The sequence below is a fragment of the Drosophila persimilis genome, unplaced genomic scaffold (assembly GCF_003286085.1).
Source record: "Drosophila persimilis strain 14011-0111.01,24,50 unplaced genomic scaffold, DperRS2 tig00000002-arrow-pilon, whole genome shotgun sequence".
Lineage (NCBI taxonomy): Eukaryota > Metazoa > Arthropoda > Insecta > Diptera > Drosophilidae > Drosophila > Drosophila persimilis.
The window spans coordinates 5,406,526-5,431,240 of NW_020825289.1; the positions used below are offsets into that span (position 1 = coordinate 5,406,526).

General features: G+C 50.5%; 7 protein-coding genes across 7 annotated transcripts; 3 read left to right on the forward strand and 4 right to left on the reverse strand.

Annotated features, from left to right (window-relative positions):
- Positions 1-55: 55 nt before the first annotated feature.
- LOC6590490 lies at positions 56-1,219 on the reverse strand. The gene is made up of 4 exons (XM_002015723.2): positions 984-1,219; positions 816-901; positions 580-733; positions 56-296 (listed from the first exon to the last, which is right to left on the reverse strand). The coding sequence occupies exons 1-4, from the start codon at positions 1,168-1,170 to the stop codon at positions 148-150; spliced, it is 576 nt and encodes a 191-aa protein (XP_002015759.1). The 5' UTR covers positions 1,171-1,219; the 3' UTR covers positions 56-147.
- A 953-nt stretch (positions 1,220-2,172) lies between these two features.
- LOC6590491 lies at positions 2,173-3,318 on the forward strand. Its single transcript, XM_002015724.2, has 4 exons — positions 2,173-2,377; positions 2,760-2,827; positions 2,893-3,055; positions 3,115-3,318. The coding sequence occupies exons 1-4, from the start codon at positions 2,257-2,259 to the stop codon at positions 3,204-3,206; spliced, it is 444 nt and encodes a 147-aa protein (XP_002015760.1). The 5' UTR covers positions 2,173-2,256; the 3' UTR covers positions 3,207-3,318.
- Positions 3,319-3,401: 83 nt separating this feature from the next.
- On the reverse strand, positions 3,402-13,178 carry LOC6590919 (protein dopey-1 homolog). The gene is made up of 11 exons (XM_026986327.1): positions 12,995-13,178; positions 12,332-12,571; positions 11,951-12,129; positions 10,645-11,892; positions 10,245-10,563; positions 9,371-10,166; positions 9,194-9,302; positions 4,805-9,129; positions 4,530-4,725; positions 4,123-4,465; positions 3,402-4,050 (listed from the first exon to the last, which is right to left on the reverse strand). Exons 2-11 carry the CDS (start codon positions 12,482-12,484, stop codon positions 3,829-3,831), a joined length of 7,890 nt encoding a protein of 2,629 aa, XP_026842128.1. The 5' UTR covers positions 12,485-12,571; positions 12,995-13,178; the 3' UTR covers positions 3,402-3,828.
- Positions 13,179-15,624: 2,446 nt separating this feature from the next.
- LOC6590920 (methionine--tRNA ligase, cytoplasmic) lies at positions 15,625-19,299 on the reverse strand. The gene is made up of 6 exons (XM_002015726.2): positions 19,138-19,299; positions 18,922-19,043; positions 18,014-18,849; positions 17,843-17,947; positions 16,631-17,782; positions 15,625-16,567 (listed from the first exon to the last, which is right to left on the reverse strand). Exons 1-6 carry the CDS (start codon positions 19,238-19,240, stop codon positions 15,820-15,822), a joined length of 3,066 nt encoding a protein of 1,021 aa, XP_002015762.1. The 5' UTR covers positions 19,241-19,299; the 3' UTR covers positions 15,625-15,819.
- Positions 19,300-19,608: 309 nt separating this feature from the next.
- LOC6590921 (NADH dehydrogenase [ubiquinone] 1 alpha subcomplex subunit 1) lies at positions 19,609-20,348 on the forward strand. Its single transcript, XM_002015727.2, has 3 exons — positions 19,609-19,751; positions 19,922-20,008; positions 20,228-20,348. Exons 1-3 carry the CDS (start codon positions 19,653-19,655, stop codon positions 20,261-20,263), a joined length of 222 nt encoding a protein of 73 aa, XP_002015763.1. The 5' UTR covers positions 19,609-19,652; the 3' UTR covers positions 20,264-20,348.
- Positions 20,349-20,910: 562 nt separating this feature from the next.
- Positions 20,911-24,362, forward strand: LOC6590922 (tyrosine-protein kinase transmembrane receptor Ror2). Its single transcript, XM_002015728.2, has 4 exons — positions 20,911-21,315; positions 21,383-21,662; positions 21,733-21,975; positions 22,035-24,362. The coding sequence occupies exons 1-4, from the start codon at positions 20,911-20,913 to the stop codon at positions 23,324-23,326; spliced, it is 2,220 nt and encodes a 739-aa protein (XP_002015764.1). The 3' UTR covers positions 23,327-24,362.
- On the reverse strand, positions 24,139-24,558 carry LOC6590923 (holotricin-3). Its single transcript, XM_002015729.2, has one exon. The coding sequence runs from the start codon at positions 24,556-24,558 to the stop codon at positions 24,139-24,141; it is 420 nt and encodes a 139-aa protein (XP_002015765.2).
- Between the last annotated feature and the right edge of the window lie 157 nt (positions 24,559-24,715).

Consider the following 24,715-nt stretch of genomic DNA (forward strand, 5'->3'; position numbering starts at 1 on the left):
GGCATCTTAGCGATCACATTCGAAGAGGAATAGGCATATGATACGGGCGTGTGAGTAAGTATATCTGGAATATAAATTTATTTTAAGGGGATTTTACTTTGTTCTGGCTTCCTCTTAAACTGCCATCGAAAGCTGTTTGTTTCCAATTTAGATCTTGGTATAATTCGGATAGGTGGCGCCCGAGTGGTCGCCCGATCTTTGAGGTGGTCCCTGGATCAGCGGGCGCTGCTGATCGCTTGTGAGCTGGATGTGCTTGAACAGCGAGTAGATGCCGTAGTAGAGGTACCACCAAAGCACTGGAACAAAGAACAATACGCAATTAAAGCTGTGTGCTTAGGGATTTTTCTGTTTAAATGGGAAGTGTATGCATGAATACATATATACATATGTACATATGTGTACATGCAATCGTGTATAGAACGTATACAGTATACAGAAAAGCGACCGATAAGCGGTCTAGCGGTTGGAATTTCACAACATTTTTTTGTAGACCATTTCCAATTATAGCATATATGTATGTGTATCGTTGCAGATGTGCAAGTGTATGCGCATCCAGAGCGTGATTCACGCTTTACATACCGACAAGACCGCCAGAAACGAAGACTACAGAAAGAGCCTCAGCTACTGGACTAGAACCAATAGCCTCAACCCACAAGAGCACAGTGGAGATGATGGTGAAGGCCAGAGTTATGCCGGAGTTGATCAGCCAGGGCAGCAAGAGTAGGTGACGCTCCTACAATAGAAAGAGAGAGAAAGACAACCATAATGCAGTTTCCGCCGGGAAAGTCCGAGCCAGAGATTGGAATTGAGATTACCTTAACAGTGCCCATAACTAACAGGGCCGAAGACAGAAGATTGATTACCTTCAGAGCCAAAAAGACGCTGAGCACTATCACCAGAACTACAGAAGAACAACGCATACGAATGCATAAATATATGCACACATGTAGACGAGACTCAGATCCACATGGTTCAACACTTACGAGTACGAATTTGGATGGCAGTCATGTTCGGATCTTGGGAATTCTTAGCAATCTCCTCTGAGATTTCGTCGGCAAATCCTAGAGCAGTGGATATCAAGATCACTGCCAAAAACGACCAAATCGCTCCCAGCCATCCCACAACCACACCGTAGGTATTCAACCGCATACCCAACACTTTGGTCAGCATTTTCACTAGATTTTCCGATTCTAATGCGCACAGAAATTCAAGTATAGTAAACTGCAATTGTTCTCCACCGCACTGTAAATTCAATGAGCAAATTAAGTCGCAAAAGCTGACGTCCAAGAGCAGTGTTGCCAGATTTTGAGAATCCCCCATAAGCTAGATTGGTGAAAAAAATAATCTAGAATAAGCTGAAAATTAAAAAAAAAGCTTTAAAATAAGCTAACCATAAAAACACATAAAAAAATGGATAATTGAATTTTATTGATATTTTGTTTTCAATTTTTATTTAATGTAATGACATGATTTTTTCCACTTCATTATGCTATGGCCGAGTGCTCACCAATGTACATACAAAGTGCAGCCTCCGGCTTCTCTGTTTTTGAGGACTTTCTACCAATGCTGGTATTGGACGCAATATGTTTTTTAGCGACAGCGTGCTGAAATTTTAAATAAGCTATATTTCAACCTATAAGCTATAAAAACTAGCTTAAAATAAGCTGAAATGTCAACACAGGCAAACAGTCGACCCTATATACCGGTTAGATACCCTATATTGTAGTTAGATAGAGCTCACAGGCCTGCCAACATAATTTTATCCGATTAATGGATCAATTTGGATCAAATGCTGGCTAACTAAGATCCTTAACTCTGCCTAAACAATTTTAAGCCATTTTTTAAGACCTCTGACAGGGTTGCCGGACATCTTTAAAAGCTTTTTAAATATAACCGTTTACAATTCAAATGTAAGCATTCCCATTTTAAATGTAAGTAATATGATAAAGTTGTGTATCTTTTTATCGATTGCTAGTTTTCTCAGAAAAAGCAACCGCCCACACATTCTGGTTCTCACTAGCGCTAGCTCTCTCCCCCAAACACAGATATACACACACACAGGCACCCACACGCTAGCATTTCTCCATTTAGCAACTGTTGCTCCGGCTGCCGCGCTCTAGACCGCAGACCTAGACGCTTCATTCACTTTTTCAATCTCGCGCGTTGTGGTCGCCGTTGTTTGTGTTCCATAGCATCTCGACCGGTTTTCACTTTTGTGGAAAATTCAAAAGACTACCGAAGCCAAAGAATCTCAAGATGAAAATCGATCTGACTGTCGACCAGGGGCCATGCAACACAGATCTCCGGAGCTGGTGCCTTGGCATAGCGATCTATTCGCTGGTGGCCATCACATTCAGTGTGCTCTTCGCGCCAACGGGTATGTGGAACTCAAGGCGTGGCATTTGTTTATTTGGACAAATCCGCTTGTCTTTTGTGGCAAAATATAATTAAATTGTATGATAGTGTGCCCCAGAAGCTATAGCTATGCTATAGCCTTAAAACAATGATAAATCAACATATACATATATATGTACATATGTAGCATTCTGTATATTTCTGAATACCTAAACGTATATACATACACACATATGTACATATAAAGCATGAGCTAATCGTCTCCCCAAACCGAAACACGTTCCCAAAGTCGCTGTCGTTTCTGTTTTTGAATAGAATAGCGTGAAACTTTTCTGATGATGACGACATGATGTATTATGTGTGTCACACAATCCAAACTGACTCTTCGATTCTATATTTTCCAGTGGTAAACTTTGTTGGCTTTGCCATTACAGTTACAGCTAATGTTTTATTGCTGATCGGTTGCCTGAAGGTGAGTAAAGACATACGGATGGCGATTAGCTCTGATTCATCAATCCCTGTTTACCTTTTTTGCAGTACAAGCGCCTGCTGCTCCTCGGCTGGCTGATATACGCCTTGCTCTGTGCCATCGGTTTCCCATTTGCCATATTCGGCGTCATCTTCCACTACGGAGGGTATCGCGAGTCCACCGGATTCAATAATATATTTGGCGCCTTGCTTTCGTATATTTTGCAGATTGGTAAGTGCTATCCTACTCCAACTGGTTGACAGAAAGTACAGACCTCTCCTTTGTTGCAGTAATCGTCGCCTTCTGCGCTCGTCTTATCTATTCCTACTACCTGCAGCTAAAGAACCGCGAGGGCACTCCTCAGGCCGTGCCTGTTGTTTGAGTCTCATATTCGGTAAAGACGGCGATTCCCCTAGTTTTGTGTCTCCCCATCCTCATCCGATTTCTTGCTGGGTTGTTCTTGGAATAAAATACGTTTTTGTATTTGATTGCAATTTGTCGTAAACACGTCTCTTATTCACTTCGACTTCGGCGCAACTATCAACAGTTTAATACATATACATTACATACAATACAGGGGCTGGCTATTGGGCTATGGGGCAACTATTTCTCTTATACACTCAACAGTTAAAACGACCGATCACACTACAGATATCTATACTCGTATATATATAGCTATACGAGCTATACGCTCGCCTCGCCTCGCCCCATACTTTTCTTGCTAGCTATCTATCTATCATACTCGGCGTAAGCTTTACTTAGACATAAAATGGAAAGTTGGTCTTCTTATTGTTGTGGGTCTGCATCTGCATGAAGCTCGTCTCAGCGCTTTGGCTTGTGAGGGTCGCCTGCATGGCAGCGATTATGCGAGCTGCCTGGCCACTGCCGCGATGTGCCGGCTCCATGGCAAACTCTCCTAGATTCACATTTCGTTTGAGCTCAAACTGCGACAGGCGCGTCGTCTGCGTCTGCGTCGGGGTCTGCCTGTAGGGCGTAGCCAGTTTTCATCTGGGCGTTGTGAGACTGGGTAGCTTCTCCAGAAAATCATTGGCCAGCACATCCTCGATCTCCTCCAGGCAATTTGCCACATCCCGTTCCGTGTCGGCAAAGTTGCGCGGCTGCGGACAGCTGATGCCCAGGGTAGAGAAGAAGGCGTAGAGTTCCTGAAGCGATTGCAGCTGCTGGAAGTTCAGCATTAAATGGCGATTGCTGGGACGCTGCAACACCTACATATCATATATAAAGATAAGGGGATTAGTTGGCGCTAAAGATTATGAAATCTGTATAAATTGTCGTACCGGGGATTGGCTGGTGTACTTCATGTCCATCAGCCGAGCCACACGTCTCACATGGGGAACATATAGAGCTGTCGGCAACGAGGCCAGGTTCTCCAGGCTGCCATTTGGCAGACCCACCTCCTCCTCGTGCACATCGAACTCTGTGCCCACGAAGGCCCACCGATACATCTGAAAGTGGGGAAGTTTGGTCGCCGGCAGCACACAGCCAAGTTCCAGCAGCTTGCATGCCTCCAACTGAACGGATCGCCAATGCTGCATTGGTGTTTGGGCATTGATACCGTTGCTGGCACCGGAGCTGTTTGACCACGAAACATCTATGCTTGACGGGAGTCGCATTTGTTGGCTAAGGGAGAAAGTTGTTGGTTAGTTGAGAGCACATCACACCTGGCACTGTCGAATGGACTCACCTCCGCTCTTCGCTCTCCGACTTGAGCTCCTGTTCCATCTGCAGAAACACCTGCACCATTTCCGCTATAATGATGGGCCACAGCGAAGTGACATGATCGGGCGACATGCGGAGTAGCAGCACCCTAAAGCATAGGAATACAGCCGCCTGCACTGAGGGTCCCATAGGCACCAGACGCAAGCTGTTTGCCAGTTGTTCTGCGTGGAAAAGTGTGAAAAATGAAACGTTTGATTGGATACATCTCCATGATGATGATTTCAACCGATTCGCGCTCACCCTGAATGTCCGGCATATACTTGTTGTGCTGGTCGAATTCGCTGCAGTAGATGACAAAGGCCAGGCGCTTCAGCAGCATGCCCCTTTGCTCAAACTCCTGCTCCCGCGACGTGAAGATGTTCAGACTGCCTGCCTGTGAGAGCGAAACCCTGGTCATTAGTTCGCGGAACGTGGTGTTGTCGTAGGTCATCAGGCTGTCCATGATCATGCGCCAGAAGGGGAGGCACGAGATGTGCATCTGGAAGAAGGAGTTGTCCAGGAGCAGGTCCAGCATGTCCTTGCGCCACGCCTTGCGCGTGTACTGGTAGCCACTGAGGCTGGCCAGGAGGGCCGAACAGGCATAGAAGAACGGCACATTGCGGGCCGTGTGGTTCTTCAGATAGGGCGTAATGTTGTACAGCAGAGGGGTTACAATGTTCACAACCTTGTCCTTCTCCTGCGACCCGTAGGCCACGTCCAACAGGTTCGAGAGTATAGTGGCAAGGACGCTCTGGGCCTGCAGCGAGTACTGCTGGATGCCGCCACCGCCGCCGATGCTGTTGTCCTTGGCCAGACCATCGGTGTCCTCCTTCACGGCCAGGTTGCGACGCAGCCATGTGGTCTGCTCCAGACAGGATCCGGCCACACCCGACAACGAGTCCACCAGCCGCGAGGTAACGTCGTGCAGCTCCCTCACCTCTTTCTTGTCCTGGAACGGCATCTGAGGGCACCGCTGCACGAACTCGTTGAGCAGCATCAGCAGCGCAAACTGCGCCGGCGGCGAGAGATTGAGTCCGTCTCGAATGAGGGCCAGCAGCGAGCTCCAGGCGTCAGCCAGCTGGGTGCCCGGCGCAGACTTCATGTAGAAGTAGAACAGCTCCAGGGCGCTCACCTCGATGCTCAGATGGGCGGGCGGCCGATGGATGGGCGGTGGAGACCTCACCACCTGATGCAGGGTCATCACAAACGAATCCATGGGCATCACCCGTATACTGGACACCAGAGAGACCAGCGACAGCTGTCCCGGACAGGCCTGAAGGGTTGAGTTGCGCTGGAACTGGTCGGAGATGCTCAGTCCACTGCCATTGGAGGCATTACTGCTGCCCCTCTGCTGCCAAGTCACTGCCACGGCGGCCAGGAAGTTGCAGCCATGATGCAGCGAGACGGGCGACAGGAACTCCATCAACTGCTGTCGCACGGGACGCAGTTGTCCCAGCTCGCTGTCCCAAATGGCCGCCACACTGCTCATGATCCTAGGAAGGTGCGAGAGCACTGCATTGCGGGCAGCTTGCAGCTGCGGATTGCGCGGTGCCGGTGCCGATGTGCCGGTCGACGATTCGTTGGCCGAGAGGAACGAGTGTACAAAGCTGTTCAGCAGCTGGCTAGTGCTGGAGCTCTGGGCCGAGGAGCTGGTCTGGGGATAGGCCTGGTTGAATAGATGCGAGAGGGCCGTCTGCTGGGTGTTGTCCAGCAGGCAGTAATGACAGAGAATGGTCAGGGCCTCCAGCTGCGAGAGGACGTAGTCGGGTGGAAAATGACGCTGCTGCTGTAGGCCAAGTCGGGCCATGCGGTCCAGGTTGTTGCATAGCTGATGGACCACGCTAATCACGATGTTGGTCAGCGAGCCGAAGGTGAAACAGTTGAGCGATGAGGTCACCAGGTCCGTCCAGTTGCGGTGCAGGTGGCGCAGCCGCTCCTGCTGCAAGGCGCCCAAGACGGCGGCTAGGAACATGGGCTGCTGGCTAATCAGGCAGTTGGGCAGATACTTGACATTGGCCGCCGCTCCCTCTGCCAGACGGGTGGGCGAGGTGTTGCCCGTCGAGTCATCGCCAGCTGCGGGCGGTGTGTCCTGCCGCAATTGGTGCACCTCGTGCTCCAGCCGAATCACGGACAGGAGGAGGCGCAGCAGCTGCAGCTGGAAGCAGTCCGCGTGCAGTTGATCGTCCTGCGGGTCGTTGAAGCTGAGAACTTGCTCGGCATAGCTTCCGGTGGGTGCTCTGCGGCCGTAGCTACAGACAGAGCTGTTGAGGCAGTGCAACATAACCTTCTGCAGCTTGGCGCGGGCCAGCAGATCGGCTATGTAGCATGCCAGACCTCTGCCCATTCCCTTCACGATTTCAATTAGCTCTGAGCAAATCAGGGTCAACAGCTCAATGCTCTCCAGCTGGATCCTGCGGTTATTGACAATATCCTGCAGAGTGGGCGACTGCCGCTGCGCGTCCAGTGACTCGCGCTGGAAGTATCCGCGAGCATAGAATAGACACAGCGTGACCAGCAGCTCCAACTGCATGCATCCGCGATAGCCCTGGGCATACTCCGAGTTGCCCACACTGCCATCGAATCCCTTGCCTGAGATGCTCTTGCGGTGACGGACAAGAAGCTGCTTCAAGCTGGCGCTCGAGAAGGAGGTGGTAATGGACAGGCAGAGGAAGGTGCGCTTGTCGCAGCATATGATATTGCGCAGAGTCTGCAGGGCGTATAAGGTCTGGCGCGTGTCGTAGATGGCCAAATAGAGGAGCAAGTGGTTGTGGTACAAATGGGCTGCGTCGGCCAGGGAGCTGCTGCTCTTCATGGAGCTGCGCAGACTGGTTTGTTCCTCCGCGGCAGCAGCCGCCGCTGCATTCTGTCGAAGGATCTCCACGTTCTGCTTGCCCTTCTCCAGGGCCTTCTGCCAGTCGGGCTGCAGTTTGCTAGTCTCCAGGCTGAGATTGCGTCGCTTGTCCTCCACATTGATGGTGGAGTCTGTGGCTGCTGTTGCTTCCTCCTCGCCCTGAGGATCGCCCTCCGGAGCAGGCTCCGCCTGGGAGCAGGAGTTACTGAGGTTGCTGTCCGTGGATGTCTTCGATATGCAGCTCAGCCTCTTCTTGTCGCTGCTTGTCAGCAGCTTCTTGCGCTTGCCCAGCTTCTTGTCCTCGCGGAAGTACTCATCCGCTGGCAGGGCATCCGCATGCATGTCCGCCAAGCTGTGCTCTGTCTGGTCTGTGGCCACAGAGTTCAGACTGTTCTCGCCAGGAGTCTTCTCTCGGGTGAGACGGTACGTCTTGCGACTCTTGATCTTCTCATGCTGCGTAAGGGCCTCCGTGACGCGCTCGCAGTCACCCACGAATCGCTTGACATCATCACTGACCCCGGCACTGGAGCTGACCGTGATGCTGTCCTCCTTCTCCAGACTGGTTTCCCGCAGTTCCGAGTCCGACTCGAAGTCGCTGCTATCGGAGTTGTCGGTTATGTCCTGGTCAAAGTGCGACGACTGATCCTGCTGCTGCTGCGACGGCGGTGGCGGCTGCTCTTGGGCTGATGGCTGATCGCTCTCGTCCATGGCACACGCGAGCTTTTGCTCCAGCGGCGTCTCTTTGTGGGGGATCTCGATTCGGGGCTCCTCCAGATCCGTTTCGTCGTCAAAGTCCGTGGCATTTTCCAGGGGATTGATGATCAGGCCAATGGTGTTCACATCCTGCGCTGCCTCCGTGGCCAAGGCCGTCTTGTCGCTCACGAAGTTTGATGTCTTGTTGGTCTTTCCTCCGCTCAGAGTCACCCCAAAGATTTTCTTGGGTAAATTTCGGATGGGACTCTTCTTCTTGGCCCCGCTGGTGGTCTCCATGTGGTGATACTTGACGTTTCCCTGCTCCGAGCTGATGGCGTACACATCCCGCTCGAAGGCAGGTGCAGTGTCTCCTTCGGCCTCGGCAGATTCCCGATACAGCTGCTGCATGTGGACAATGCCCACCCGCTTCGAGTTGGCCGAGAGGAGAATCTTGTAGAGCGGCTTGGTCAGACGCGCCAGATCTCCGCGCAGCAGCGAGGCCTGCAGCCAGTTGGTCACGAATGTCCGTTCGGACATGTAGTGGGGCAGGGCCAAGGTGTCCAGCACCTTGAGCAGGGTCTTCTCGAATCCCCGCGACGTCTGCTTGTCCCTGCCTAGATGCCACAGCAACTCGAATTTCTTGAAGCTGCGCGCCTGGCTCTCCCTCAACCGCTCGGTGGACTCTGTGGGACACAGCAGTTGGGCATCGCCCAATCGCTCCAGCTGGAAGCTGCGCAACGCTGTTCTACCAACTCCAGGGATTGGCTGAATCTGCAGCAGATGCTGCGCCTGCATTCGGTTGCCAATGACCGTCTCCACGAGGCCGCTCTCCAGGCAGCTGTGCAACTGATGCAGCAGCGCCACAGTTTGCGCGGGATCCGTGCAGGAGGCCCCCAGGTAGTCCCACAGAATGGAGCTCACTAGCTGAAAGACTCGTGTCTGCTGCTCCATGTAACTGACGTGGCCGAACTTTAGGAGCGGCAGCATCACCACGAAGGTGACTCCCGGACTCGTTGTGTGCTCGATCTGGGAGCGCAATAAGCTACGAAGAAAGGGCAACTGTGCGTCAGTCAGGGTTAAGCCGGTAGACGAAACTGATCGCTTACCTGATTAGATCGAAGAGCGTTGTGATGGCCGACACCTGGAGTTCCTTGTCGCTTTGGGCAAAGCACGCCACCAGACACAGGACCTTCAGCCAATTCGGCAACTCCGGCTCTAAATGAGAATAAGCATCAAATAATCAAATGAGATTGATCTCTTTCAAAGTCTGTACGCCCACTCACCACTCCTGTCGAGCACAATGTGCTTGTTGCAGTTGGGGAACGTGGACATCTCCACCAGCAATGAGGCCGCCAGTTTGACGGCTCCGCGCATGCTTAAGCTCAGCTGCAGTTCGGCGAGCTGCTGGACACTACGCTGCGTCTGGGTGTCGATGAGCAGACTCTGTGTCTGCCTCTCCGGGGCTTCCGTGGCTTCGCTGTCGCTGCTCAGCTCGCTGGCACTGGCCAGCAGTGGCAGAGAGTGATTGAGGAGTCGTTGCAGCTGCTTGGAGCGCGGCACTTTGTCCACGCGCAGCAGATTGAACAGACGCTCGATTTGTGACTCGCGGATGGGGCACTCATACTCCAGCACTTGCTCTACCAGAAACAGGCTGGAGGTGTGGCTTGAGCTGTGGATGCTGGTGCTGCGCTGGAGCTGAACCTTCACCGAGCTCTCCGACATGCCATCCGACTCGATTTGTAGCAGTTTGCGGGCCACGTATACCTCGAAAAAGATCTCGTACTGGCGGATGCACTTCTCCAGTATCGAGTACCCTCGCTGCTGGGTGGCCTGGCTCTCATCGTCGAGATAGAACTGCGGCGACTGAGGGTCGGGTGGGGCGCTCTTTGGCTCCTCGGCATCATGAACATTTCCAGCAGAGTCAGCGACGGCTGCGGACTGCACCAGCACAATGTCCTTGGGTCGCTGTTTCTTGGGACTGCGTATGAAGGGCACTTTTGCCTTGGCCTTGAGCTTCTTGATGCTCCGCGGAGTGTCTAGGTCCGAGGACGACTGCTGGCCCGTGTCCGAGGCGCTTATCTGGATGAAACGGATGGGATGGTTTACCAATCAGTTATTTCAAATAAATCTCGGGATTTATCCCGATTTATCACTCACATCCTTGTCCAGCTCAGAGAGACGTGAAATGGACTTGGCCTTCTTCTTGCTGGGACTCTGTCGTCCCACGCTCTGATTGGAGGCCGAGCGTCGGATGAGATCCTCGTCGTTGGGATCTGCGCTTTGAAGCGAGTTCTCTGCAAACTGGTTCAGGCGAGAGTCCGACTTGCTTTTCTCCAGGGAACTTCCCTGTGTATGTGTGCCCGGCACTCCCTTTTTAGCACTGTCGATTGCCGCCGCCGCATTGACTGTAATCTTCTCATCCGATGAGGAGCCTGCGCACTGCTGCTCCATAAGCTTGTTCAGTTTAATGGGACTTCTGTGGGCGACAAACAGGCAGATAGACGGATAGGAATAGGTTACCAAAGATTATCTTGTGATTTTCTTTTGTTTCGCTTACGTTATCATGGGCTGCACCCTAGAGACGATCTTCATGCAGAGCTTGAGGGAGGCGGTTATCTCGCTGCTGGTCACGCGATCCATGTGAAGCGACAGCAGCTGGGTGATGGCCAGGAACACTTTGGGCAGATAGACGCGCGTCGTCTCCGTGTACATTTCCAGGGAAACGGTCTCCAGAAGGAACTCGGTGAGCACGCAGATCTCCAGCACACACGGATCGCCAGAGCCCACCTCGCAAGCAAATTTATCGCCGCCTTCCGCACTCGCCTGAGGCAGAAGCTTGTCCTGCTTGTCCGAGGAGTTTGCCTGGTGGCAGGCGCGCTCAAACATGTTAGTCATGTAGCTCCAGATGTAGGCCGGATCGAAGGTGGCGAAGAGAAGGTTGGCGGACTTGAGAGCCTCCGGATTGCCGCTGGAGATGTACATGGCTCGTATGATGTCGTGGAGGACGTAGTCCAAGACAGCGCTGCCAATCTCTGCCTTGTCAAGGAGCGATAACATAATTCGATAGGGCTTCAGATCCATGGGGGCACACTCCAGACTCAGCCGCAGCGTTGTTATTAAAGCCCGGATCAGTATGTGCCTCGAATGCTTCACAAAGTACGGCTCCGGTGGCTCGTCCAGCGGGGTTGCCGAGGCGTCCAGCGAGAGTGTGTCATAGGTGGGCGAGTTCTTGGCCACCTCGCTGCCCAGCAGCCAGCTAAACAGTCGCCTATTTAGCGACATGTCGCGTCTCAGTATTGTATTGAGGCCGTTGGTGACCAACTTGACCAGATCATCTTCGGCCAGCAGTGCCGTGTGCATGGGAAAACCGAGCAACAGGAATTCCAGCGTGTTGCGCTGCACCAGGATCAGGGAGTCGTTCAAACAGGCACACAGCGCCGACATCATTATCTCCCGATTGTGGCCCATAACATAGATTTGTTCCTGCATGTCCAGCCGCTTGTTGAAATGCTCCAGCAGGTAGGTGATGGCTGGCAGACGGATCGCCGCATTATTGGCCACCGACTCCCAGAGCACCGTGTAGAAGTGCATGGGATTGACGGCATTGCACACTTGTTTCAGCAACGCACTTATCCGCTCAAAATGGTCCAGCCCGCAGTCGTAGCCGGGCAAGACGCCGTTCAGAAATCCGCTTAGAGCAGGCCGCAGTTTGTCCCCGAGTGGAACGAAATATGTTTCATAGATGGCCAGCAGAGCGGGCCGCACATTCATGGCGGCATAGCCCAGCAGGGGGAACAGGCCAGCGCTGGAAGAGCAGGACAATTAGAGAATACTCTTCGTGGAGTGCTGGGGTGGATACTCACCTGTAAATAAACTCTGTGGCCAGACGCTCGGGTCCAGTCTTGCTGAATATGACCGAGTAGGTCTCAAGGGCCTTCAGATGCACGCCCGAGGGCAGGGCGGGATGCATGCACTGGGCCAGACGCTTGGCAATCTTCAGGCGTCTGGGTATGACCTGATACTGCGTATTGCTTGATATTGCCTGCCAAAGCAAAGAAAAAACAAAACAAAACACCAGTTAAAAACAAGCCGAGATAAGAATTGGTCCCTCATGGGGAAAGCGAGGTAGTGATTCAGCTCTGCTCGACCCGGCCATATCTCAGTTGCCACATTGCGGCGATAAAACCCCCTTGTGATGTGATGGGCCTTGCTGGGCTGGAGTTGAGTGCTGGGTGATTCAATACCTTGCTAAGTTTGCCCAGTGCCGATATCAAATCCGCCCACTCGCTGGAGTACTCGAAATTGCGCAGCGCTTTGTCGATGTTCGTCATGTAGTTGCGGTACTTGGCCTCGGCCATGAGTTTCTGCTCCTCCATGAGTGCGTCTGCAGACTCCATGGCGACGTCTTTTGCCAGTCGGCTATTCGGTTTTCAAATTAATTACTCTCAAGCTCTCAAGATTGAGTCGTTGGCTTAGTCGGAGCACTGCAAAACAAAAGCCAGAAAGCGAATAATCAATAGCAATTAGCAAAAAGCAAACACAAACACTTGTTGCCTTCGTCGTGCTTGGTGGGGATGGTGGCCGTCGTCGTGTCGCGTCGCCTCGCGTCGCGTGTCCTTGGTTTTGAAGTCTTTATGGCATACAGTATACAGTTGTTTCAATTTTAAAACGCTCCGCTCTTCACCTCTGCATATTGGAAAAGTGTGGCATTCAGAGCACTTGCTTGCTTGGTAACACAAGAAGGCGTGTGGGAGGGTAGGGTCTGTAAGCTAAATGCAGTTGTCGTAACAGCGGAATGGGAATGGGAACGGGCACGGGTGGCTTCTTTGTTGGCGTATTATTCCTATATACACACACAGCACACAAGTTTCGCTTAATTGAGTTTCTAAAGCATTTCAAAATTTCACCTTGTTAACCCCCGTTCTGCGTACAGCGTATTCAGGTTTTTAATTTGTTATCAACAATTCCCGGGAATCAATTCGAACCGACGAAAATGTTACCCTAGTGCGTGGCAGGATTAAGTGTGTTTCGACGCTCTCTCTCCGCTCTGAATGAATGCAGCGACTGTTGGTGTTGGTTGGCAGACTACAGACCAGCTGATGACGAATTTTTGCTGTTTGCTCTCGCCAACGGGAGGGTGAGGGACAGAGCGGTGCGCGTGACGATGGCGAAGGGAAGTGGGGAGTTCGTTCAGACAGAAAGAGACAGACTTGTGTTTGTTTTCGCTTCATATATTATGGTTACATCGATTGAGCTACTGCATTTGGCAGTGTTGGTGCATACCGCAGCTTTCGTTTGTTGCTTTTAATACATTTCACATTATTTTTTATTGCACTTATTCTGTGAGATTTGTGATTGTGTTGTTTTTTTTTTACATGGCAAATTTTTTTGCTGTAACTTGCTAGAGATGGTCGATTCTGCTTTCTATCTGTGACTCTTCACGAGTATTTTTAAGCAACCGATGAATGATCGATACCTGTTTTACTTCATATCATCGCATTGCGGAAAACAATAGAAAAAGGACGAAGGAAGGGGGAGGGTTCTGGCCGAACAGCTGTTCGGTTCACACATGCAACAACAAAAATGCTTAGGGAATGGGCTATAAAAAGGGGTGGGGTATGGACAACAGGCAAAAACAGCCAAGGAAACAGCCGATTTTGTCTCAAGGTATATTAGGCAAAGGGGTGGATTTTACCTTGCATGCGTTGCAGTTTCAGGGACGTGTTGCCTCTTGTCCATACCCCGTTTGTACTCTGTGACTGTCCAGGGGGCGGGCTCGAAAGAACGGTTGGAATTTGAGACACGGGGCTCCAGAAAAAGCCCCTCCAATTTTTTTCCTCGTTGGCGTCGGTCGGTGCTCATGTTCGTGTTTCTTCGGATTATAGGAGAATTATAGAAACCAATTCATGTATGAAAGTCAATAGATTTAATGTTTCTTTTCTTTCGCAAACTCAATAAATTACCTTAGTAAAATGGCTATATGTGCATTGCTTTGAATGACGTTTTTTTTCAACACGTGTTTTCTTGATTTATTTTATATTTTTATTTGGGTAGCTGCTAATAAGTACAAAACAAAAAGGCATAAAGAAATTCAATATCAATTTTTTTAATAACAAAAAAAAATAATTGTAAATTTTTCACATAGAAAATGGGTATAACAGCAAAAAATATTTTGTATGAAAAAAATTTCCAAGGAACAAGTTTATGGGAATATGTACTCTTTTAATAATTAATGGAGTTAAACTTATGCTCCTGAAGCTTTTGCAGCCCACTGTGCATTGAGTTCGGAAAGTTTTTTAGTGTTGTTATTTCTATCCTGTTCCATTTTGCAACTATCGCTTGTTTTAATTGCTTCAATGTATCGTTCTGCCTTGTACAGGCATAGACTTTTGCTGCAAGGATTCCCCACAGATCCTCAATTGGATTTAAGTCCGGACTCATTGAAGCCCACTTAATCAACGGTTTATTGTGGGTCTCAAAATAGTCCATTGAGGCCCGGGAAACATGAATTGGCGCATTATCCTGCTGAAATGTCTATTGATCACCATGGAAATGCTCAGCAAATGAAAAAGGTTCACTATCTATCAATTCTATCTATGCTTGAGCATTCATCCGGCCGGATATTAAACATATTGGAGACCTCCCTTTAGCACTAAAGGCAGCCCATATCATTAGCGATCCATCACCATGGTTTGGCTTGTAGCAAGTTGCCCGTGGATGACGCGGGTCTCTCCAATATTTATGATGGACATCTGAACCGTGTAAACTCATTTTTTTTCATCACTAAAAATGAAATTTTCTAATTCGGGGTCCCAGAACTTTTGTTTTTCAAAAATGACACGCGCGCATCATTATGACGTTTAGTTTAGAGGAGTTTGCCCACTTTCTTTTGATATGTCAGGTTAAAATTTTCGTTCAAAATTTGGCTCACACGTTGCCTGGGGATTGTTAACCCGAGTTCTGCCTTGATTTTGTTGCAGCTCATTAGGTCTTCAGTTGCAAACTGCCCCAAGTGCCGTTTTGTCAATTCTATTATGGTTGATACTGGGCCAAGTCGACGATTTATGCGGTAACCGTCTGGATCTATGAACATTTTTGAAATAGTATTTTGATGTCGATACATTAGCGAAGCTATTCGACCAGTTTTTATGCCGGCTAATTTCATTCTCTTGATCCTTCCCTGTTCTTCCTCAGAAAATGATTTACCATGTGGCATTTTTAACTAAAATGTATTTTTTTTTTTTTTAATTTTTATTGATTTGAAGCAATAATGAGTGCTTACGTACAGAATCAATCAGCTTGTCACTTTTACTGAAAAGATGCTAACACTGCGACTCTCAAAACATGAATAGACATGATTGCACATATATCTATTTTCTACGTAGAGCGCGAGCTTGATCTCTTATCTAAGCTAATGGTACCACAAATGGAGTTCAAAGAAGACGAAAATTTGTCATAACTGAGCACAACAATAAGAGATAAGAACTGCATAGTCAAACCCAACAAGCATCTATTACTTTTTAAGAAAAATTGAAAATAAGTTTTGCACATATAGCCATTTTACTAAGGTACTAACTGATTGCTGGCTACACTTCAAATAAATACAAAGTTTGTTAAATGCAAACGAAATAAATATAGAAAAATGATTGGAGCTGTGCCAGTCGACGGCGAATGCGTGATTAGAAAGTTGAGGTAAAAATGTCCAGCATATTTATGGAGTATATTCAAAGCCTTACTTCTTCTTCTTGCCCTTGCCCTGTCCGCCAGCGGCTGGTGCTCCAGTCAGAGCCGCCAGCTGGTTCTTCAGGGCCAAGAGAATATCAACTTCTGGCTTCCACACAGACGCATCACCCTTGGCTTTTAAGGTTCTCACCTTTTCTGCCTGCTGTGCAAGTTTGTCTTCCAATGCCTTGACTTGGCCTGCGTCGGCCGAGGCTGCAGGAGGAGCAGCTGTAGTTGCAGCAGGAGCTGCTGCAGCCGCTTTGGCTGCCTTTTGTGCAGCTTCGAGCTGTTTCTTCAGATCAAGCAGCACATTCACCTCTGGCTGCCACACCGTTTTGTCTTTTGTGCTACCCTTTAGGTTTCGCACCTTTTCGCCCTGCGCCTGTACGGCCTTCTCCAGATCCTGCACTGATTGTCCACCATTCGATGGCGCAGGAGCAGAAGCTGGCGCAGCTACAGCGGTCTTCTTAGCCTCCTCCAGTTGCTTCTTCAGGTCTAGCAGTTTGCTGACTTCTGGCTGCCACACTGTCTTGTCCTTGGTGCTCGTCTTTAGCTGTCGCACCTTATCGGCCTGAGCTTGCACGGCTTGCTCCAGGTCTGCGGTGCTTGACTGGCTCTGCACGGACGCTTTCGTCTCCTGGGATCCACCATACTTGGTCTTGAGCTCATCAATGAAGGACTGCTCCAGTTTGGCGAAGAGGGGCGCGGGCTTTCCGATCTTGTGTCCTGCGGGGAGTAGCAAGGTGGCCAATGGTTTCCTAAATAATGACACACACAGATTAAGAAACAGCTCTGATGATACAGGGGATCCATTCACTTACTCTGCATTGAGCGGCGTCTGTTTGGCGTTGAGCTGGGCAAAGAGAGTTCGTGCCGTGGAGGGCATGTAGGGGAAGAGGAGGTTAGCCAACAGACAGGCAATGTTTGCGCACAAGCCAATGATGGTGGCAGCGCGCTTCTTTTGCTCATCGTTGCCCTTGAGGAGCACCCAGGGCTGCTGTGTCTGCATATAACCATTGCCATGCCGGGAAATAGCCAAAAGATGACGAATGCCATCGCGCAGCTTGGCCTTCTCCAAAGAATTGATGTATCCGCGGAGCTCGCGGTTGACAAGGGCCAGCAAAATGAGCTCCTCTTCCGTGGCGACCACCTCGGGAACAATGCTGTTGAAGTTCTTCTCGCAGAAGACCAGAGCACGATTGACAAAGTTGCCCAAATTGTTGAGAAGCTCAGAGTTGTTGCGTGCCGCCAGATCGTTCCAACTGAAGCTCGAGTCCTGGCCCTCTGGTCGTGCCGAGGCCAAATAGAAGCGCCAGACATCTGCCGGAATGCCCGTTGCCTGGGCATCATTGCCAAAGACTCCGATTCCGCGACTCTTGCTGAACTTTCCATCCTCGTAGTTCAGATACTCGGTGGCCATTATGTGCGACACGAGCGTGTGTCCCTTGTTGATAGCCAGCAGGACGCTGGGCCACACAACCGAGTGGAAGGGCACATTGTCCTTGGCCATGAACTGGAACAGCTCCACGTCAGTTCCCTTGGCGGGCTGCCACCATTTTTGATACTCCTTGGTGTAGCGCTTAGTCATCGACACGTATCCGAAGGGCGCATCGAACCACACATAGAAGACCTTCTTCTCGAAGCCGCTGTGGGGCACTGGAATTCCCCATTTCAGATCTCGCGTGATGCATCGCGGCTTGAGGCCCTCCCTCAGCCAGGCTCTCGTGATCACTTTGGCATTGTGGGTCCACCCATTCTCCGCCTTGTCCACCCACTCACGGAGCCGAGGCTCGGCCTTGGGTAGATCGATAAACAATTGATCCGAGGAGCGCAGGATGGGCGCAGTGTTGCACACTTTGCAGCGTGGACGGATCAGTTCGGTGGCATTCACCAGCTTGCCGCATTTGTCACATTGATCGCCGCGGGCATCCGCATAGCCGCAGCCAGGATGCGGACAGGTGCCCTCCACAAAGCTGAAGGCAAATCTCAATTTAGGGATTATATTTCAAGGCAGAAAGTCATGAAAAACTCACCGATCGGCCAGAAAACGGTCGCACTTCTGGCAGAGTAACTGCTCCACGCTCTCTGTGATGATATACCCAGCACTGTGGACATCCTTGAATGCCTCCTGCACAATGCTGCAAAATCAGAATAATCTCAGTTGGAAATCCACAGCCACTTCCACAAATTCATTATTCACTCACTCTGTTTGCTCCTGGGTGGTGGTGCGCCCAAAGTAATCGAAACCAATGCCAAACCAGCGATAGATGGAATTGTGGAGCTCAAAGTACTTGTCGCATATCTCCCGCGGCGTCATGTTCTCGGCCAGAGCCTTGTTCTCCGTGGCCGTGCCATATTCATCTGTGCCGCAGATGAGCAGCGTGTTGTAGCCGGCGCAGCGGGAGTAGCGAGCGAAAATATCCGCAGACAGGACACAGCCAATTATGTTGCCCAAGTGGGGAACATTGTTAACATACGGCAGGGCCGAAGTGATGAGCACGTTGCGTTCGCCCGCTTTGGGTAGCACAGTGCGTTGCTCCTGGACATCCTTGGGGGCTGTGTACGTAAAGGAAGCTCCTGCTGCGGCTAGTTCCTCATCTGTGACTGTGTCCGCGACTGTGGATGCTGTTTCCGCCAATAGTTTGCCCGCATCCGCCAGGCTGAGACGTTTCAGTGGCACGTGGTGTAGTCCACCATAGCGATTCGACTGCTGCAGCGCATTGAAGCTAAGATCCTTCAGCGGCTGTTCGGCCAACACCTGCTGTACCTCGGGCAACGCTTTCACCCGGTTATACCAGCCGTGCAGGCTCTCCAAATTCTGCGCGCCCTTGAGAGTGCCATCCGGAGCGAGAAGCGACCAGACAGCAATGTCAGCAGCGCTCAATTTGTCTCCGGCTAGGTAAGGCGTAGCTTTCAGGCAATCGTCCAGCTTCTTCACCAAAGCATTCAGCACCGGTAAAGCGTTTGGATCGGCACGGTGTCCCACGGCCATGTGATGGGCGAGGGCAGGCGCCAGCAACATGGTCGACCATTCCAGCCACTGTTGGAGAATATTGGTTTAACCTTGAAGGGTCATTGCTTAAATTAGGCGCAATTATGCTTGCTTCCGTACCTCATCCCTTAGCTGGCCCTCATCCACGAACAGATACTTGGCGATGGCTGCGGGCGAGAACAGACGCAGTCCATTGTCCAGCTCGAGTGTGGGCAGAATCAGGAAATCCTTGAATTTGGCATCTGCAACAAAACCAGTTATTGCATCAGACACGATTACCTAGTCATAGTGCATGCACTCCGCCGGAGTTCCCCACGGAAGTTGTTCTTCACCCACCATTTAGATTTAGGTTAACCAGTTGAACCGACCGCTTGGCGAATTTGGCCAGCATCAGCAGCTGCAGTCCCAGGGGATTGCCTTCGTTTGTGTATATTATCATCTTGCCGAGATCCAACTTTTAATTCAATTTACGTGGCAAAAGAGGGTAAAAATCTTACGAATTTCTGCACCGCAAACGCACGCGAATTGGTCAACAGCACATTGAACGAACTTAACCCACTTAACCCCCCTACTTTTAAACAGACCAACTACTTGATGTAAATGGCGGAAAATAAATCCGACGGTAAATTCTTCTTGTAGGTCCATGCTTCTTTCCTATGAACTAAAAAAAAGTCACACAATCTTTCACCTGAACTGCGCTAAAATTCTTCAAGTTTCATAATATGCGTGTGTGTATTTAAGTACCCACTGCTCGAAAATGGGTTAATCATAAGTTGACTGCCAACAGCTGATTTGTCCGTGTCTGTTTTCCGTTCGTGCAAAAAAATAACAAGACAACTTTTCTTGGCAAGATGTGGTTCGAAATCCTACCTGGCGCCGCTATTATCACCGTGCTCCTGTCCGTGCCCATATACGCCATGTACGGCGTGCAGAAGCTGACGCTGGGCAATGTGAGTTAGACCGCTACCTCCTGTCCGAGCAATTCCAAATTCTTATATAACCACAGTTAATTGGGCACTATACGGAATTTATAAAACATATTCCAAGCTCCGCGGATGTACAGCTTGTGGCAAATAGTTTTCTGGCAATGATTTCTAATGGTTTTCTTTTACTCCCGCAGGCCTTCCGTCGCAACATGGACGAGCGTTTCAGCCGTGTGATGTACCAACGCGACTTCCGACTGACCGATAATCCATACTTGATGAATGTAAGTGCTATTTGTTGATCAGTGTTTTCGTATTCTCTGCATTCCATTCCTCATTATAATATTATTGGTCAGTGTTTCGTTTTGTTGTTTTTTTTTTTTATTTCCGCCTTGTTATACTTCATTGGTGTTGGGTCGCTTCATTTCCTTATCGTTATGCACGTTCATTTAAAGTTTCCACAGCCGATCCTCTGTATTGAGACACAATTCATTTACTTGCAGGGCCTCGATGCCATACCAGACGAGAAGAAGGAATAAGTTGATCTAAGTGAAATTTCTTTAAAACTTAAGTGCAAAAGTGAATAAACGTAAAGTGCGGAAGTGAAAGATTGGTCGTTGTAGAGTTTTCCTGTAGTTTTCCTTCCATTGCCCAGATCTATACCCAGCCCTCTTCTCTTCCTAGGGACTTGACGCCATTCCCGATGATGAAGAAGACGATCAGAATAAGGAGCAGAATGAAGTTTTCAATGTGGGTGATGATCCCGATCAGGAAAATTAGATCAATCCAAAATGAAACATGTATACTGTAATTTCAATTCAGAATAAAGTCAAGGGCCTCCCCTTTGCCTTGGCTTTTGCCGCGCATTTAACAACCCTGTTCTTGAGGTAGAAACCACCCCTGTGAACCCCTGTGCGTGGCCCAGTCCGTTGGCCTGTCGTCGCCAACTTTTGTGGTATTCGGTGAAAAGGCGTCGTCGACGGGAGAATAACATTGCGAAAATAAACTGATTTCCCCGGTTTTCGTCACTCAAATTTTCCCAGAAAGTGGCTAAAGATTAGCAGGAGAGCCAGTGCATCCGCCTGGAGCTGTGTGAGATGAGTGAAATTGATAATCCCAGTGACAATTTCGTTTAGAAAGTGTCCGCCAAACAAAGCTTCTGCCGTGCATATACAGAAACGCAGCCATGGCTGCCCGGTTGAGGGTGGGAGTGGGTGGCGTTGGGGGTGTGGGCTTGGGGCCAGCTTTGGGGATGAGGAAAATACCGAGTTTGTTGGTTTTTGTGGTTTCCTTGGGGCTGTGCGTGTTCTTATTTAACAGTGAAGTGCACGCCAACTCGCTGAACGCCATCGAGGAGCCAGCGCGGCGCCACCACCAGCACCAGCGTCATCACGAGCACGACAGGGAACGGGCTGAGGACAATGGCTACTGTGCTCCCTACAACGGCAAGGTGTGCAAGCAGTACATTGTCGGCCAGGTGTGGTACAGCCTGGACGACCCAACGGGTGGCTGGAAGAATGAGCAGACCACAACGGCGCTGTGGGACGAGCTGATTAGCGACCTCACCGGTCTGTGCCGCGAGGCGGCTGAGGTGAGCAGCCCACTGAGCACACCCTCTGTTGGTGTCTTATATATTCCTTTCGATCGATCCCCTACAGAAAATGCTGTGCGCCTATGCGTTTCCCAACTGCCATGTAGAGGACGGACAAGCTGTGAGGGCTCCGCTCTGCTTCGAGGACTGCCAGGCCACCCATCTGCAGTTCTGCTACAACGATTGGGTGCTCATCGAGGAGAAGAAGGAGCGCAATATGTTCATCAAGAGTCGGGGCTCCTTCCGGCTGCCCAACTGCTCTGCTCTGCCGCACTACGACACCTCCATGCGGCGGCCGAACTGTTCGTACATAGGCCTCACGGAGATCAAGGAGTCGGAAGCTAGCTGTGAGTTGGCCCTACCACCATCGCTGAGAGATCCCTCCTAAACTAATATGAAATTTTCTTGCATTGACAGACGATTGCCGAAATGGCAACGGCCGATTTTATCTAGGAACTATGAATGTGACCAAATCAGGAATTCCCTGCCAGCGCTGGGACACACAGCATCCACACAAGCACATCCAGCCACCCCTGGTGTTTCCACAGCTTCTGGAGGGCGAGAACTACTGCCGGAATGCTGGTGGAGAGGAGGAGCAGCCCTGGTGTTACACGGTCGACGAATCTGTGCGCTGGCAGCACTGCGACCTTCCCATATGCCGTGAGTCGAGCTGTTTCTTTCCTTCCAACAGGAGCTCATCTTTGTTTACTTCTTCCCAGCCGACTATGTGGATCCCAATGCCAACGACATGAACACGCCCATAAAAATGGAGAAGTTCTTCACCCCCTCAATGATTTTCCTGCTGGCGGGGATCGGTTTCATTGGGATCGTGGCCCTCCATCTGATGATATTGCTGATATACAAGCTGTCCAAGCACAAGGACTACTCCCAGCCGCCGGGAGGAACTGGACCAGGATCTGGCACTGGCGGGGGTGATTGCAATGCCTCGATGAGGGCCGGTGAGTGCGGAGGCAACTTGGCGACCAGTCGAGAGACACTAGGAGGAGCAAATACCAACACACTGGCCAAGTGGGGCACCATCCGCAGCACGGCCACCATCCACAGCAACTGTGTCACCCTCACCACGGTGGCCATTCAGGATACCAAGGGCCAACAGAATGCTCGTCTGGAGAAGCTGGAGTATCCACGCGGCGATATTGTGTACGTGCGCTCCCTGGGACAGGGCGCCTTCGGTCGGGTGTTCCAGGCCAAGGCCCCGGGTCTGGTGCCCGGCCAAGACGATCTCCTGGTGGCCGTCAAGATGCTCAAGGACGATGCCAGTGATCAGATGCAAATGGATTTCGAGCGGGAAGCCTGCCTGCTGGCCGAATTTGAGCATCCAAACATCGTGAAGCTGCTGGGTGTGTGCGCCCTGGGCCGGCCTATGTGCCTGCTCTTCGAGTACATGGCACCAGGAGATCTCAGCGAGTTCCTGCGCGCCTGCTCACCCTTTGCCACCCACCAGGCCCAGCCCCGTGACCGGCTGCAGCTGAACGAGAAGCACCTGCTGCAAATGGCCGCCGATATTGCATCGGGAATGCTCTACCTGGCGGAGCGGAAGTTCGTACACCGCGACCTGGCCACTCGCAACTGCCTGATCAACGAGCACATGACGGTGAAGATAGCCGACTTCGGACTATCGCACAAGATTTATCTGCAGGACTACTACAAGGGCGACGAGAACGACTTCATACCTATCCGCTGGATGCCGCTGGAGAGCATTCTGTACAACAAGTTCTCGCTGGAGTCGGATGTGTGGGCATACGGCATCGTGCTCTGGGAGATCTTCTCCTTCGCCCTGCAGCCGTACTTTGGACTTACCCACGAGGAGGTCATCAAGTACATCAAGGAGGGCAATGTTCTCGGCTGTCCGGACAACACGCCACTTTCCGTCTACGCCCTGATGCGTCGCTGCTGGAACCGCAAGTCCAGCGAGCGACCAGGCTTTGCCGAGATCAACCACTGCATCCAGCACAGCATAGCAGAGAACGAGTGCAAAGCCATGCTCTAGAGCATGTGAAGGGATCTGGATGTAGATCAATCGAATCCGAACAAATGCAATAACTCCGTCGCGTTTCACACGTTTGCAATGAATCCGTAATCCATAAATCGTAATCAGAATGCTCGTCCGTAGTCTTCCGGGGCAGGCAATACAACGATTATATACAAGAAACACCCTTTTATACACATATACCACTGATATATATAGTTGATATACTGATATCCCAGACCAGAGGGGCAGGCAGATTGTGCTTCAGTAAAGTTAAACAGTTGTGAACCCTGCAAGGTTCCATTCCATATCTCTAAGGAATTGATGTCTCTAATTTGGATGCTTCCACGCGCAGCCTTCCGTAATCTTGGTACTATTTTGTTATATTCATCAAAAGGCTCCCCTCTGACTGGGGTCTAGTCTCTACTCGACTTAATTTGCCACAACGAACGCATCATGCATGTCAGCCACTCGGATGGTAGCCGTACTCATATCCGTAGTCCTAAGTTTTCCATATAACCATATGTATGTAGATTGCATTTTAATGGGTTTTTACTAGGATTAAGCAGGCCACTACTGGCATGGTGAGCCAGAGTCCAAGCACTCCACACAAAAACTCAACTCAGTATGTATACAAAGTGCTGAATTGTGCAACAGGAACCACACACACACCGAAGACCATCAAAACAATAAGGAATATGAAATATTTAGAGAACTGTCTACAGCCTAACTTTCTTGAGACATTTACATAATCAGAATTTGTAACTAAAATGTTGAATGTAATTTGTATAAATAAACCCCACTCATAATCGTACCCAGCTCCGCACTACTCCTCAGCATGTGTAGTAGCCGTAGTCGTCGTAGTAGCATCTGCTGTAGGCCACCGGCAGGGGAATAGGCAAAGGCACAGGTATAACGCCTCCGTATCCATAGCCTCTATACCGACCATATCCGCCGTAGCCATAGTATGGTCGGGCGCTACCGAATCCGTATCCTCCACCTCCCCCGTATCGACCACGCCCTCCACCGCCGCGTCCACCGCCGAATCCACCGCCGCGTCCACCGCCGAATCCACCGCCGCGTCCACCGCCGAATCCACCGCCGCGTCCGCCACCGTGTCCACCACCATGTCCACCACCGTGTCCACCTCCAGCTCCACCGCCGTGTCCACCTCCCCCTCCTCCTCTGGCCTCAGACATCTGCCAGGGAACCAAAAGCAGAGCTAGGCATAGCAAAATCCACAATCTTGACATTTTCCTTCCTCTTAGAGAACCTTTTCGATCAGTTTTTCAATTGCGACTGGGACAGAACCTCAATCGGAACTTCGGGACTTGGACTCCGGCTGTAAATACTAATTATTCCCGATTAATTAGGATCACCGTGTTAAGTGATATAGCGAAAATCCCCCAA

Excerpts from the sequence above, each read along its gene's own strand:
- LOC6590490 (XM_002015723.2), bottom strand. The coding sequence starts at position 1,170 with ATGCTGACCAAAGTGTTGGGTATGCGGTTGAATACCTACGGTGTGGTT. Across the intron at positions 902-983 it reads TGCCATCCAAATTCGTACTC|TTCTGGTGATAGTGCTCAGC; the intron begins GTAAGTGTTGAA and ends GTTCTTCTGTAG. Across the intron at positions 734-815 it reads TAGTTATGGGCACTGTTAAG|GAGCGTCACCTACTCTTGCT; the intron begins GTAATCTCAATT and ends TTTCTATTGTAG.
- LOC6590491 (XM_002015724.2), top strand. The coding sequence starts at position 2,257 with ATGAAAATCGATCTGACTGTCGACCAGGGGCCATGCAACACAGATCTC. Across the intron at positions 2,378-2,759 it reads TGTGCTCTTCGCGCCAACGG|TGGTAAACTTTGTTGGCTTT; the intron begins GTATGTGGAACT and ends TATATTTTCCAG. Across the intron at positions 3,056-3,114 it reads TTCGTATATTTTGCAGATTG|TAATCGTCGCCTTCTGCGCT; the intron begins GTAAGTGCTATC and ends CCTTTGTTGCAG.
- LOC6590919 (XM_026986327.1), bottom strand. The coding sequence starts at position 12,484 with ATGGAGTCTGCAGACGCACTCATGGAGGAGCAGAAACTCATGGCCGAG. Across the intron at positions 9,130-9,193 it reads ACGCTCTTCGATCTAATCAG|CTTATTGCGCTCCCAGATCG; the intron begins GTAAGCGATCAG and ends CTTTCTTCGTAG. Across the intron at positions 4,726-4,804 it reads GTATATGCCGGACATTCAGG|AACAACTGGCAAACAGCTTG; the intron begins GTGAGCGCGAAT and ends TTTTCCACGCAG.
- LOC6590920 (XM_002015726.2), bottom strand. The coding sequence starts at position 19,240 with ATGATAATATACACAAACGAAGGCAATCCCCTGGGACTGCAGCTGCTG. Across the intron at positions 19,044-19,137 it reads GGTTAACCTAAATCTAAATG|ATGCCAAATTCAAGGATTTC; the intron begins GTGGGTGAAGAA and ends GTTTTGTTGCAG. Across the intron at positions 17,948-18,013 it reads ACCACCCAGGAGCAAACAGA|CATTGTGCAGGAGGCATTCA; the intron begins GTGAGTGAATAA and ends CTGATTTTGCAG.
- LOC6590921 (XM_002015727.2), top strand. The coding sequence starts at position 19,653 with ATGTGGTTCGAAATCCTACCTGGCGCCGCTATTATCACCGTGCTCCTG. Across the intron at positions 19,752-19,921 it reads AGAAGCTGACGCTGGGCAAT|GCCTTCCGTCGCAACATGGA; the intron begins GTGAGTTAGACC and ends TTACTCCCGCAG. Across the intron at positions 20,009-20,227 it reads ATAATCCATACTTGATGAAT|GGCCTCGATGCCATACCAGA; the intron begins GTAAGTGCTATT and ends ATTTACTTGCAG.
- LOC6590922 (XM_002015728.2), top strand. The coding sequence starts at position 20,911 with ATGGCTGCCCGGTTGAGGGTGGGAGTGGGTGGCGTTGGGGGTGTGGGC. Across the intron at positions 21,663-21,732 it reads CAAGGAGTCGGAAGCTAGCT|ACGATTGCCGAAATGGCAAC; the intron begins GTGAGTTGGCCC and ends TTGCATTGACAG. Across the intron at positions 21,976-22,034 it reads CTGCGACCTTCCCATATGCC|CCGACTATGTGGATCCCAAT; the intron begins GTGAGTCGAGCT and ends ACTTCTTCCCAG.
- LOC6590923 (XM_002015729.2), bottom strand. The coding sequence starts at position 24,558 with ATGTCAAGATTGTGGATTTTGCTATGCCTAGCTCTGCTTTTGGTTCCC.